Raw genomic sequence first — 14,550 nt, forward strand, 5'->3', positions numbered from 1 at the left:
TCTGTACCCTTTGCCTAGGTTGGTTAGTGGGACTGAGTGTGCTAAAGCATAATGCTGCGCTTCAGGAGCCCGTGCCCAAAGAGATCCAGTCTGTTCGTCTGTTCGTCCGTGAGGACAGATGGCCAGTTATAACCCTGCTGGTAGTCTTGGCAGTACCGTTAAGTAATAAACACAAATTAAGTGCCAAAATATTCTTTGTTGCAAAAAATGTTTTTAAGTGGCCGACACACATGCAGATCTTCCCAAATTAGCCATCGAATGGAAACAAATTGCAGAATCACATCTTAAATGCAAAAATAGATGTGCTCTTACCAACTGGCAGATATACAACCTAAAATACACTCATATGCAAAGACCACATATGCTTAGAGTACAGTTTATTATGTATGGCTGGCTAATTTGTTAGGTCCTGTCAAATAATAGATAGGAAAACAAAATGTAATAAAAATATATATATAATCTTGACAGTCATTTGAAATGTACCATGTGTTATATGTGAAATGTTTTCCAGTGAAACCAATTTACTTGTTCCCACTTCCCATGACTCAGTATTAGATATTCAGGCTTTCTGAACTATTTTTTGGCAACCAAACTGTCTTGGAATAGTCATCTTTCCTTCAAGTTATTCTGTACAGGCATTAGTAATAAATCCTCAGTTATAGATATGTAACTAAAGATCATTCACATCATCTCTTTCAAACCTAAAAGTACATAATAAAGTTATTTTAAATAGATCACACAAAATAGAGCCCAGAGTTACTCCTTGAAAATAATTAATTGCTACCATATGAAGCTGTAAGTACACTCTGACCACAGTAGATATTTTTGTTTAATTATGTCACGACTAACCTAGAGACTAGCTGGGCGATGCCAGCACCTTAACTGAAAGACAAAAGAAATTAGTGAGCTAACTCAAGGTTTGTTAAAAATGAGTATGATTGCAAATTAATCTGAATGGTGGAACCAGTACATAAAGTAAAATGTTTTTAGAATAAGACTGTTAGAGAAACTCAATGTTGTTATCTTTTCAGCAAGTACTGTGTCTCCATTCGTTAATTTTAAAACTCTCATTAAGCATGTGCCATGAATAGTGGTCTGAGAACTCATAGTATGCAAAATAGGCTTTAAGAAACAGCCACTGTGTTCCTGTAATGGTAAACAGGAAATACATGAAACTTATATAACTTAAATAAAATATATATTAAAAAAATAAAAGAAATGGGATGGGAGAGGGAGTGGGAGATGGGAGGGTTGTGGGTGGGAGGGAAGTCATGGCGGGGGGAGCCACTGTAATCCAAAAGCTGTACTTTGAAAATTTATATTTATTAAATAAAAGTTAAAAAAAAATAAAAGCCACAGGCTGCATCTGGAACCACAGGCATCGTTCCCACCCCTCCTAAATCAGGACTTCATTTCAACACATGCCTTGCTTCTCTTCATCCTGATCACCCCTCAAACAATCAGCCATGTCCTTTGGTCCTTTCCTATCTAGACAGAAGTGTGTGTCTCTTTTTCCTGAGCTTGCCAACTTCCCTCTTCCTCTAGCTCCCTCAGCCTTCTGCTGAGCTCTCTGCAACTCCTGCCATGACATGAGTAGATTCCCTAGACCTCATCATCCTCTCCAAACCTTTCTTTGGCTCATTTATTTACATAAAATCTCACTATCCCCTGGAACCCTGCTCACCATTGCAGCCCTCTGACGAGGAGGCTGTTTATTCTCACATCCTTTTGACCTCAGGTCTAGGAGGTGATGTGTTCTTGCTCTCAGTGTCACTTGCTTTACTCCTTTATCCTCCTATAAAAAGCTTCCACTCCTTTAAGACTTATTCCATCTAATTGTGTCATCCTTGCGCCCTCTCTCTTGTTGCTGTCCACTAACTGTTTCGATTACTTCTTCTCGGTCTCAGAAGTCCTTGGCCCATGACTCTCAACTTTCTTCTTCATGGCCACCAACCTCCAGGCAAATAGCCCAGCCCAGACTCCACCTTGATTTCATCTCGCTAGTGGTCATCTCTTCCAACCCCTCTAACTACTCCCACACACAAGCTCTAAAAGCTTCTCATCATCCCAGATGGCTTTGCCTCCTACATCGTCAGTTCCTGCATCCCGGTCTCCCTCACTCTGTCTTAGCTCTGCAGCCTGCTTGTTCAACAGCCCCTGCTACAGTGCTCTGTTAAGCTATATGTGCACCTATGTACACTTTTCTGATTTCTCCCTGTCTATAAGCTATTTGCACATCCTCTTTTAGCAAGTTTACATTCCAAGTTAATTAAAAGCATCATCTTGCAGATAAATATTCTATACTTCATTACTCTGTGTCCTTCCATTATATGCCTCTGACAAAAAGCTAATAATGGGGCCAGCACTGTGGCGTAGCAGATAGAGCTGTTGCCTCTAGTTCCAGCATCCCATATGGGCACTGGTTCAAGTCTTAGCTGCTCCACTTCCAATCCAGCTCTCTGTTACGGTCTGGGAAAGCAGTAGAAGATGGCCCAAGTCCTTGGGCCCCACCCACCCATGTGAGAGACCCGGAAGAAACTCCAGGCTCCTGGCTTTGGATTGACCCAGTTCTGGCCATTGCAGCCATTTGGGGAGTGAACCAGTAAATGGAAGATTATTCTCTCTCTCTCTAACTCTGCCTTTCAAATAAAGAAATAAATCTTAAAAAAATAAAAATAATGGTGGATGTACCTGTAGCTAAAGTCTCTGCTCAGTTAATTCCCTTTTCTACCCTCCAGAATAGCCAACTCCTTATTCAGTGTTTTCACTTGGATGGCTCGCTGGTATCTCTAACTTGTCTGAAAATAAACTCATGTTCTACCAGACACATTCCACACATATATTCCTAGAGATCAGCATCTACATAGTTGTTCAGGCTAGCATCCTGGGAGTCATCTTTGACACTTCCCTTTCACTAATTATGTCTGATCAGTCATCTAGACACTAATTTTTATATCTCACTCTCCTGTGCTATCCCAGTGCCACCAGCCATACTCTTAAGCTGTCAATATTTCTAGCTTGGACTTCTATATGGGGTCTTAAAACACCCATGCATGCCCCCTTTTTATTGCATTAGCTAGTACTCACAATTTTCAAAAAATATAAATATGTCTATATCACTTCTTTGTTTAAAAATTGGCAAAAATGTACCATTGACATTGAAACAAAAGTCCAAAAACCTTAATTTGACCTAAAAGGAGTTCAGGTTTATATTACCCTCAATTTAAAAATGATGGAACTTCAACTCAGGGTTATTAAATAAGTTGCCCAAGGTCAGAGAGTGATGATTTAAGTGACAGGTCTAGGATTTTATGTTAAGTGTGACACCAATGAATTTTTTTAGCATGGAAAAATAATGTGAAGATAATATATCTGTTCTTTTATAAACTTATGACAATATACATTTGAATGAACCATTAAATAAAATTAACTTTAAAATACTTATACACGTTATCATTGCTAACTTTTGTCTTGAAGTATTGAAGACAAATATATTCTTAAAATGGGAAAAAATGTGACTTGTGAATGTACTTACAGGGATACAGTTTAGGTTTTTTGAGTTTATTAATATTACTTTATTAATCAAGGAAAATATTGCATATAAAGGAAATCCTAACAAAAACATAATTGACATATTTGGGGATGTAAATCTATAGTAGTTTTCTATTGTTTGCTGAATTTTGTAGTATTCTAATTGAAGTATGTAACCACAGAGCCAGCCTCATACAAGTTGTGAACCAAATAAGGTTTTTCTTTGGCTTTCCTCCACATCTGTCTTTTTTAAGTCCCACAATTCCTCTTTCCGTAAGCCCCAGTTTTGATACAGTCCATTTTCATTGCCCTTAAACTGCATAATAACTTCCCACAATGATTCCCAGCTTGGATTGCCTTATGTTGTGGACCTCTTCCAACCTTCACTGTGGACAACAAGACTAACCAGTACTTTCTCCTTAAGGTCGTACTCTTCTTTCCAGTGTGACAGCTAATTTTCATAAGCCAGGACATATTAACTTTAATGTAGAACTTCTGGAGACAGTGCCAGAAACAAGTATTTTCTCACCCCATTTGCTGCATAACCTCTCCACTAAGATTATATGGAACTTTACATTGTTGTTTGTGTTTCAAGAAAACAACAGGTAGATTAATATGCTTTGTCTGAACTTATTTGCTGTCTTCCAGTGAAATTCTTAAATGCTTTTTGGGAATTTATGCCCCCCCCCACACACACTTCTCTTCCACCACTGATCACAAGTGTCCTTAGTGGCAGGTCGGGGGGAGTTAAGCAATGAGGTATTCCTTTATCTCCTAAGTCATAGCACAGCAGTTTGACAGGGGTGCAGAAAGTCACGTTGAACTCTGACTACAGCATTCATAAGCACAGTTTCAAGATTCATTATTTTCCTCCCACAAGTCCAATCCCTCTGAGGAACCTGACTAGTACCACTCTTATAGCTCACCTGATTCTATTGATATACAAGCTTCAGGAGTGTTCTTTGAGCATGACTGAAGAACTGACATTCCTTAAGCTCTTACTATATGCATTAAATAAAATAGTGTCTCATTTAATCCTTACAAAAATTCACCAGAGTAGTTCTCTTACTATCCCCAAGAACTCAGAACTTATGAAACTAGGAATCAAATCTCAATATATCTGATTCTACAGTTCACACTTTTATCTTCTATACTTCTTTGTGGAGAATCTTTAATGTGCCAGACATTGAATCACCTGGTGTGTGTGTATGCATTCACTCATTCATGAATTATTCATTCATTCATTCAACAGTGTCTTTTTAACATTTGCTGTATACACTGGGTCAGGTGCTATGGAAATCGAAAGCTTAGCCAAATGGAAATCATTCCTCAAGGAATGTGCCTACCAGGGAGGGTGTCAGGGAGGGTTATACAGAAATAATTATAATCTAGGTATACAGTGATCAGAGCTATGAGACAGACTCCCATTTTTAAATCCTGTTTGCATTCAGAAAAGCAAAAGAAGTTTTCTAGCCAGGGAGGTGAAAACACTCAGAAAAAGATGGCATTTGATTTGGTCCTTGATAGATGAGATGGATATAGACATGAGACAGTGAGAAAGCAGGGCATGTGCAGGTATTTTAGGCTGGGAAATAATATAGGAACAATGGCTCAGAGAGGCGAATTTAGAGAAAAGTATATCATGGAAATCAAGAGAATTTCAAGAAGTAGATACTTGGCACAGTTGGGGACCATGGAGACCATTTTGTATGTCAAATCCATCCTTGTTAGAGTCTGCTCTTATTTATTTGTTTACATTTTCTCTCATTAACTTATGAAATCTCTCCACTTTCAGGACAAATATGTCTTGATCTGTCATTAAATATTACCTGTCTTATCCAAGTTGGCTTTTTAAAATGTGGTTTTATCAGTTTAGGTCCTCTGCCCACTCTGGGCCCATAACATGAGTTTCATGCCATACATAGAAAAGACTGCACTATGATAAAATGAAAAAATAACAGATTTTTTTCTATTAGATTTTTACATTTTTAGACTTTAACATTTTTATCCTTTTAAAATTTACTTTGTGTAAAGAATCATGTAGGGATCCTCTGTGGTTTTCCCAGATAGCTAGCCTCTTCTTGCCCCCTTATTTTCCATCTACTTGTTTAAAATGACCTTCATTACATACTAAAATTTCATCTGTACTAACCTCTTATGTTGTTTAATCTCTTTTAATCTGTATGTTACTACAACCTTTTTTTAAGAGACTTGAACATTAGTCGAACTGTTGGTAGGTCTTTTCTAAGATTTATTTATTTATTTGAAAGTCAGAGTTAGAGAGGGAGAGACACAGAGAGAAAAGGGGGAAGAGATCTTTCATCCATTGGTTCATTCCCCAGATGGCCACAACAGCCAGGGATGGGCAAGCCAAAGCCAGGAGCAAGGAACTTCATCCGGGTCTCCCGCATGGATTGGGCCATTCTCTACTGTTTTTCCAGGACATTAATGGGGAGCTGGATAGGAAGCGGAGCAGCCAGGACACAAACAGGGGGCCATATGGGGTGCCAGCATCACAGACAGAAGCTTTACCCACTGTGCCACAACACTGGCCCCTAACTACAACCTTTTAATTACTATAGTATTATAATACCTATAATACCTCATAGAATTTGTTCCCCATTACTTTTTTATTTTAAAAAATGGCTGTTTTCATGTGTGTTATTCTTGAATTTGTCTTTTAAAATAAATAGGATGAATATAACTGTGAAAAGCAGTTCTGAACTACCATCTTTGTAACCTTTCCTACCTTTAGAAATCTTAATGTTATAACTTTGATGAAGGCTAAATTTGCATTTGAATAAACATAGAAGCATAGTTTCTAATCGCACCTTCTAAATTCTGCTTTATTTTTGCATAGGTTCCTTGTAGTTTGGAATACTGGGATGAACTCCAGAAAGTTTTTGTTGCATTTCGAGAATTTAGTCTGTCTGAAAGCAAAGTTTGTGAACTGCAACTACCAGATATTAATCTGGTGAAAGACCAGAAGAAACTGGTCTCTTCAGATCTTTGGAGAATTGTTTTGAACAGCAATCAAAATGGAGCTGATGACCAAAGGTAAGCCCGTGAAAGATGATGTAGTGGCATTAAGCTAGGAAGCATTACCAAGCTGTCTTTCCTGTCTGATAACCCCTCACTTAGCTGTATCTCAGATGCCCAGCAGCTGTCTCTCTTGGAACTACAGATGAGAACAAGGAAGAAAGGCTATTTTTCTCAAAATGCAGCCTTGTCAGCCCTCACTAAGAACCTGTTACTTAAATATAAAGAGGAAAAGCACATAAATAAACTAAAAGGAAATTCAGGTTTTCTAAACTCCAAAATATAGAAGAGCCATGCATACCTCAGTAGATTCTTAGTGATGCAATAATCAGTATACGTAATGAAGATCCTGGGGCATAACAAGCACGTTAAATAAATTTTCTCATTTTAAAAGGCAATTCTTGGAAATATTTACATCTTAAATGGTATTAAAAACAAGACAATTAGGAAAACTTGTCTAACTAAAATAACTTATACCCAAGGGATTTCGGATAGTCACAGTTTTATCCAGCCGTGAAGTCTGCCTGGCCAGAGTGATTTTCTACAGCAGTGGACTTCAGATATCATGAATCTTGTCTCCAGAGCTTCCTTTTCCATACCTCCTATGGGATTATCTGTTTAGCGGCAGCAAGGGCCTGATTATCCCCATTTCCAGTGTTCGTCCACTTAACACATCCATGATTTATAGTAGAGAAAAATGGCTTCAGCATCCTATTCTTCAGCCTTTTATAGTTTGCACACCCTTGTTAAGCATGTCTTCTCATTCTCCCATAAAAGACAAGACAATAAAATCAACCACATCAGCAGAACAGTTTTTCCAGGTCATACAATATGAGTTCTGCATGTTCTAGAAGGCTGTGCTGTCCAATGTTTCAGTGCCCCGCCTTCAAACTCCCCCGAGGGCTTGGCTTCAGTATTATCTTACTTCTTTCATGATATCCTTCCTTTTTTGTTGTTTTTTTTTGTTTGTTTGTTTGTTTTTGTTTTTTGTTTGCAAACACATTCTCTAGGAAGGAGAACAACATCCATCTTTTTTTTTTTTTTTTTTTTGACAGGCAGAGTGGACAGTGAGAGAGAGAGACAGAGAGAAAGGTCTTCCTTTGCCATTGGTTCACCCTCCAATGGCCGCCGCGGCCGGCGTGCTGCGGCCGGCACACCGCGCTGATCCGATGGCAGGAGCCAGGAGCCAGGTGCTTTTCCTGGTCTCCCATGGGGTGCAGGGCCCAAGCACCTGGGCCATCCTCCACTGCACTCCCTGGCCACAGCAGAGGGCTGGCCTGGGAGAGGGGCAACCGGGACAGAATCCGGCGCCCCAACCGGGACTAGAACCCAGTGTGCCGGCACCGCAAGGCGGAGGATTAGCCTAGTGAGCCGCGGCGCCGGCCCAACATCCATCATTTGAATACCTTGCCAATCAATCATTTTCCCTTTCCTGTGTCACCTTTATTTTATGAAGACATATGTTATAGTACACCATTTTGCATTCTGATTCCTACTTCATATAATCAATAATTATGAATGATTCTTCCTTGAAAGTATTTATTTTCATTAGTAATAGTGGATATCCACTGAAGAACATTTGGAACTTAAAGAAAGTAACATCACCCATAATCACATCCCACTGAGGCAACCCCTGTTAACATTTTGGCCTGTAGTCTCTGAGTCTTTCTCACTGATTACTTTATATGCTTAATAAGAATCTGCTTCATATTTCATAAATTCTATTTCAAGAACATCTGGGCTCCTTAAAAATAATTAGCTTCCTGAGGCAGGCCTTTGGTTCAGCATCTTCATCCCATATTGGAGTACCTGGATTTTAGTCCCAGCTGCACTCCCACCCAGTCCAGCTTCCTGCTAATGGTTCAAGTAGTTGGGTCCCTTTCACCCATATGAGAGACCTGGCTTCAGTTTGACCCAGCACTGGATGTTGCACACATTAGGAGAATGACCCAGCACCTGGAAGTACTCTCTCTCTTACAAATAAATAATTAAAAAAAAAAAAAACTACCTTCCTACTTTATTACCTAATAATATACAGTGACTGAAATATATGTTATTAAAGAAAGGTCTTGATTTTACCTGAACATAGTGTAACAATAAATAAGCATACCCATCCTGTGAGGAATTAGCAGATGGATAGAAAGATTGTCTTTTCTAAATATAGGTTACCTAGTCAGAAACCAGGAAATCTCAACATATGGAGCCGTGGATAATTGATTTTTTTAAATCCTGGTTTCACTAGTAGTATCAAGTTAGAAATGATTTTTTTATTCTAATTATGAAAGAATGCATTTTCATCATTGAAGGAAGCATTTTAGACAAGGTTAATTCCTCTGAACCTGAAGCATTCATAAAAATTACTTGTGTGGAAAGCTTACCACTATAGAAATGTAGAGCCTTAAGGGAACAGAAATTTATGCCAGCAATCAAATGCAGGCAATTTTTCAACAAGCTTTTGACATTGTAATCACAGGCCTTTGGTTCTCACCAGGGATTTTTCATCTTATCTAATATTTCACAGTTGATCTCACTTTAAATTGTTTGGGATTAATCATTTTTCAGGTAGAAATTGATATTAGTAAAATTAGAAGACCTGGTGTAAAAGTAGAGAAAATAAAACACTACAAAGATATTTTTCCAACGGAAAACGCTAAGTAAATGTCATCCAGTTTCTTTTAAAAAAATGCTTTCATAATCTGCGAGTATTTCATACAAACAGAAAACTTTTAGTTAGCCCCAGTACATTCTATCACATGAGAAATCTAAATCTGGACAAAACCTGGCACTTTTAAATGACAGGTTGTCTTACCATAAGTAGTGCGAGGAAATTTGTAGAAAACGGAGTTGAAAGATAAGTTTATTTTGGTGCAAAACAAAATTGAAATCCATACATGTTTTTCCATAATACATATTTTTCCTGAATGCTTTGAAAACTCCTTGGATTCTCAGTGGTTTGAGAAGGATGTATATCAGACTAGTGGACATTACTGAAAGAGTGACTATATAAAAATAAGCTCCATGCACAATATTTAAGAAAGGCCTCTTGCCTATAATTGAGATGAAGCTGGAACAGTTTAGGATGGCTTCCACAGTGGTAATGGCATCATGCTATGTCTATAAATAAAAATAGTATTTTTAAAAAGATTTTATTTACTTATTTGAAAGTCAGAGTTACCGGGGGGAGGGGAGGACAGAGAGAGAGGGCTTCATCTGCTGGTTCACTCACCAAGTGGCTGCAATGGCCAGGGCTGAGCCAGGCCCAAACCAGGAGCCAGGAACTTAATTCAGGTCTCTCATGTGGGTGGCTGGGGCCCAAGAACCTGGACCATTTTCCCCTGATTTCCCAGGCCATTAGCAGGGAGCTGAATCGGAAGTAGAACTGACAGGACACAAACCAGCACCCATAGATGCCAGCCTCGCAGATGGCACTTTACTGGCTGTGCCAAAATACCAGCCCCACAAATAGTATTTATAATAGAGAATTTCAAGTTAGGGGATATGGTATTAAGTTCTGGCCTCTCATCAGCAGGCTATTTGGCCTTGAGAAACTGATTTCCGAGCTGAGACATTAGGGACTGAGTAGGAGCAGAGCAGTTCAAGGAATGGCCGGGAGCCTCCAATGCAAGGGACTGGAGGCAGGAGAATCAGTCCTTAAACTCCACTGTCTTCAGTGGGAACAAACAGGTTGGTAATGGTTACAGTTTTTTGGAGATGGCGTTTGAAGCCGAGTAAATACTGACCTTTGAACTTAGGTCCCACGGTAGTATTGACCTTTGGGAGCCTTCTCTTTTCATTTGTTGTACCCTGGACTGGAGGCAAAGGATGCAGCCTCTGGAGCCCTGGTCAAGGTATCCATCTTAGCGATCTGTCTCTAATCCCCACAATATGTATTTGCCCACACTCATTGCCTGTTGCTGAAGACTAAGTCCAAACCCTTTACTCCAGTCACAGCAAGAAGCAGATGGCAACACAGACTGGGTAACTGAGGAGAGTTTAATGAAAGGACCCTGTGAAAACAGGGTTAAGGGGTAGGGTGGTACCCTCAGGCTAGGAACCACTCTTGGGCCTAAAGAACGCAAGAGATAGAGCCAGAATCAAAACTTGAACTCAGACTGGGCAGTTGTAGCTGCTTTTGGTAAAGGAAACAAACCAATGTACGAAGCTCTTAACCAAGAAGAGACAAGGAAAATACCACCTCGCTTTTCTCCCTTCCTGCCACCTTACGTCCTCTGAGTACCTTGCCCTGACTGAACCCAGGAACAAGCCAGAGGACAGTCTTCTGGACTGCATCAGCAAGCAACTTGGTCCTCTCGCTTGTCCCTGGGCTCAGTCTGCTGGGGGCAGAGGAGAAAGTGGGTAGGGGTGAGGAAGAGGATCTGGGGAGCAAGAAGAAGATATCCAGCAAGAACACTCTCCTAATTGTTTCTTACCCAGAAGGAAACTGCCTTGGGAGGAACCAAAGGGAAAAGGAGTCGCAGTCCCTACTTGGACGGGGCCACCCTGCCAGGTTCTCTGGGGTTAATGCCATTGGAGCAGGACAGCTGTTTCCTTTGTTTCCCCTCTGATCTTTACCCCCAAATGACTAACCTCAGAAGCACTTATTTGGGCCATGTAGACACCAAATTTTAGGCATTTATCATCTGACACAATGACTCTTCAGATCTGGATGTGTATGTCCATGTTCCTTGGTTATAAATTGATGGATGATAACGTTAAACTCTTGATCTGCACCAACTCTTTGTCACTTTGTTGTCTATGTGGCCTGGTCATCTCCTTGCAACATATAACATGTGATACCCTCACCCCCAAAATGCTGGGTCACGATGGGTGGCATCCTGGAAAGAAAAAACGGCTTAAGGGTTTGTGAGCCATGCGGCCCATGCTGTAAAAATTGAACCTCTGGTTTATTTATTGAGTGCTTTCATCCTTGGATGTGCCAAGTAAATATATAACTAGATAAAGATACAGATACAGATAGACCCACAGATGTATTTGTATTGATACATATGAGAGCACTTTAAAAAGTATGTGGAAAATGGAATTATGAAGATAGGTTTATTTGGTGCAAAAAAATTGAAATTAAGTGAGGGGTTTTCAAAATGTCTAAGGAAATGCATATTATGGAAAATTATGTGTAGATTTCAAAGGGTTTTTTTGTTGTTGTTGTTATTTTTTAACCGTAAATGAAGCTTATTTATTTGAGAGAGAGACTGCTTGACAACGAGCTCCCATTTGTTGGTTCACCCTCCAAAGGTCTTCAATGGCCAGGGTTCTGCCAGGCCAAAACCAAGTGCTGGGAACCCAATCTAGGTCCCTCACATGGGAGGCAGGGACCCAACTCCTTGAGTGATCACCTGTTGCCTTCCAGGGTGCACATTTACAGGAAGCTAAAAATGGGAGTTGGAGCAGCCACTCGAACCCTGTGAATTTGATAGGAGACAGAGGCATCCTAACTGGCATCTTAACTGTTAGACCAAATGCCTACCCCAAAATTAACTTATTTTTAATCCCATTTTCCATGCCCTTTTGGAAGTGCCCTTCTGAGTGTGTGCTTTTGCACATGTCTGGAATTATTTTCCTCCTACTCCCTCAAGGTCCCATCAAAGAAGTCCCAGATTTGGTCATCTTTGATACAGTGTTCTACAGGTTTGTGTGTGTGTATAGGGACCTTTTCTTGTTTCTCTAAGCCTTGATTCTCACACTGGGGAAATCAGAGAAAGAACAACAATGATTAAGTCCCCACCAGAAGATGACTGGGACCTCCAGGTGTTATTCCCCTCCGTCTGACTACTTCAGTCTGCACTTTTAGACATACCTGGATTTGGGGGATAACTTTTTCTGATCTTTTGAGCTTCATAAGACATTCAAACGTAAATCTTGACATTTGAAGCTGCTTTCTCACCAGTGTCTCTAATCTGGTATGAACCAGGATTTATTCAGAAAAGTCTTTCACTTGCTCTTGCCCAGGACTAACCCCTCTCTCCCTTGGGTACAGTGAGTACTTACTTTTTTTATTTTTTCATGAGAGGTCTTTTGCCATTTCCTTTGAGCTTGTTATTGAAGTCTTTTCACCGTGTAGCCTTTCTCAGATACACATTCCCTCAAAGTACTCAATGTGCCTCACATGTCCAAGTTCCAGGCTGATGGTACTAACTAGGTCTCTGTGTCATATTTGGTTTTTTTAGAAATACTAGGAAGTTTCTTTCTTTCTCTCTCTCTTCAGTTATGTTTGAAGGAATCCTGTTCCTGAAGGTCTGTGTAAGGTTATTTTAAGATTTTATTTATTTATTTGAGAGGTAAAGTTACAGAGAGAGAGAGTCTTTGATCCATTGGTTCACTCCCCACATGGCCATGATGGCCAGAGCTGGGCCAATCTAAAGCCAAGAGCCCCTTCTGGGTCAGCCACAAGGGTGCAGGAGCCCATGCACTTGGGCCATCCTCCACTTCTTTCCCAGGCCATAGCAGAGAGCTGGATCTGAAGAGGAGCAGCCAGGACACAAACCAGCACCCATATGGGATGCCGGCACCATAGACAGAAGTCTAGCCTACTATGGCACAGTGCTGGTCCCAAGGCTATTTTTAAAACTACAGATTGCAACTCATTAGTGGGTCATAAAATAATATATCAGGTTGTAACTGCAATATTAGTAAAGTAGAAAATATCAGTCTGATAATGACAAATATTATATGATGCCACTTAGATATAATACCAAGAAGTAGTCAGATTCATAAAGAGAAAAAGGGCAATGCAGTTGCCAGGAGGAGAGGAGAATGGAGAGTTATTCTTCAACAGGTATGGAAGTTCAGTTTGGGAAAATAAAATAGTTCTGGAGGTGGGTGGTGTTGCTCTTAATGCCAGTGCAACTGTCCTATCACAATAAAAGCTTAATATGTGTCATATTTTCAGAACACCTTTACCCCTCTGATCTATATGTGTTACAGGGTTACAATAAAAGTCTGTTATTTGGGATTAGGGGTAAAACATTTGAAAAATGATAGCCCTTGGGAGTAGAGAAACATGGTGTGGCCGGCACACACATCATCCCAGGGTCCTCTCCGTCCTTCAGTTCTGGGCTGTGATGGGCAGAGCAGTGTTAGTGCTGTAGACAGGAGAGAGTTGTTGTGAGCCAACACTGAGGGACAGTGCCACACTCAGATGAATGTGACAGTGCATATTGTGGAATCCCTGAGCATTAAATACTCAGTAATCAGTGTGGTGCCTTTTTTGCCAGCAAGAAAAAGAAGGATAGGTTATTTTCTGTTACTGACTGCTGGACATTGCATGCTAAGTAGTTTGCATTCAGTATCTTATTTAATGCTTGAAAAATAGGTCTGACTCATGAAAACCTACAAAAGTATAAACTCATCGGTAAGCACACAAATGAGAAAGGAAATCAAACCTTATCATGGCAGTCACCAAACCACAAAGATTAACTATAAGAGAGGAAGAAAGTATCAGGGTATACAAAATAGTTAGAAAACAGTGTGGCCGGCGCTGCAGCTCACTAGGCTAATCCTCCGCCTTGCGGCGCCGGCACACCAGGTTCTAGTCCCGGTCGGGGCGCCGGATTCTGTCCCGGTTGCCCCTCTTCCAGGCCAGCTCTCTGCTATGGCCAGGGAGTGCAGTGGAGGATGGCCGAAGTACTTGGGCCCTGCACCCCATGGGAGACCAGGAGAAGTACCTGGTTCCTGCCATCGGATCAGTGCGGTGCGCCGGCCGCAGCACGCTGGCCACGGCGGCCATTGGAGGGTGAACCAACGGCAAAGGAAGACCTTTCTCTCTGTCTCTCTCTCTCTCACTGTCCACTCTGCCTGTCAAAAATAAAAAATAAAGAATCATTTATTGAAAAAAAAGAAAACAGTGAACAGAACAACAGAAGTAGGTTGTTACCTATTAATAAACACCTTGAATGTAAATAGGTTAAATTCCCAAGTTAAAGGATATAGACTAACTAAATGGATGAGAACCAAGACTCAGCT

At 40.5% G+C, this 14,550-nt stretch overlaps 1 protein-coding gene across 21 annotated transcripts in view; it reads left to right on the top strand.

Moving 5' to 3' along the window:
* Positions 1-14,550, top strand: part of VPS13B (vacuolar protein sorting 13 homolog B) — a 779,033-nt gene that overhangs the window by 657,087 nt on the left and 107,396 nt on the right. For all 21 annotated transcript variants that reach the window (XM_089336373.1, XM_089336374.1, XM_051844658.3 and 18 more), the window contains one exon: positions 6,392-6,588. In XM_089336373.1, coding sequence (XP_089192499.1) covers positions 6,392-6,588 — 197 coding nt within the window. The remainder of the gene's footprint in view (positions 1-6,391; positions 6,589-14,550) is intronic.

The sequence above is a fragment of the Oryctolagus cuniculus genome, chromosome 6 (assembly GCF_051225735.1).
Source record: "Oryctolagus cuniculus isolate XC-2025 breed Fujian yellow rabbit chromosome 6, ASM5122573v1, whole genome shotgun sequence".
Lineage (NCBI taxonomy): Eukaryota > Metazoa > Chordata > Mammalia > Lagomorpha > Leporidae > Oryctolagus > Oryctolagus cuniculus.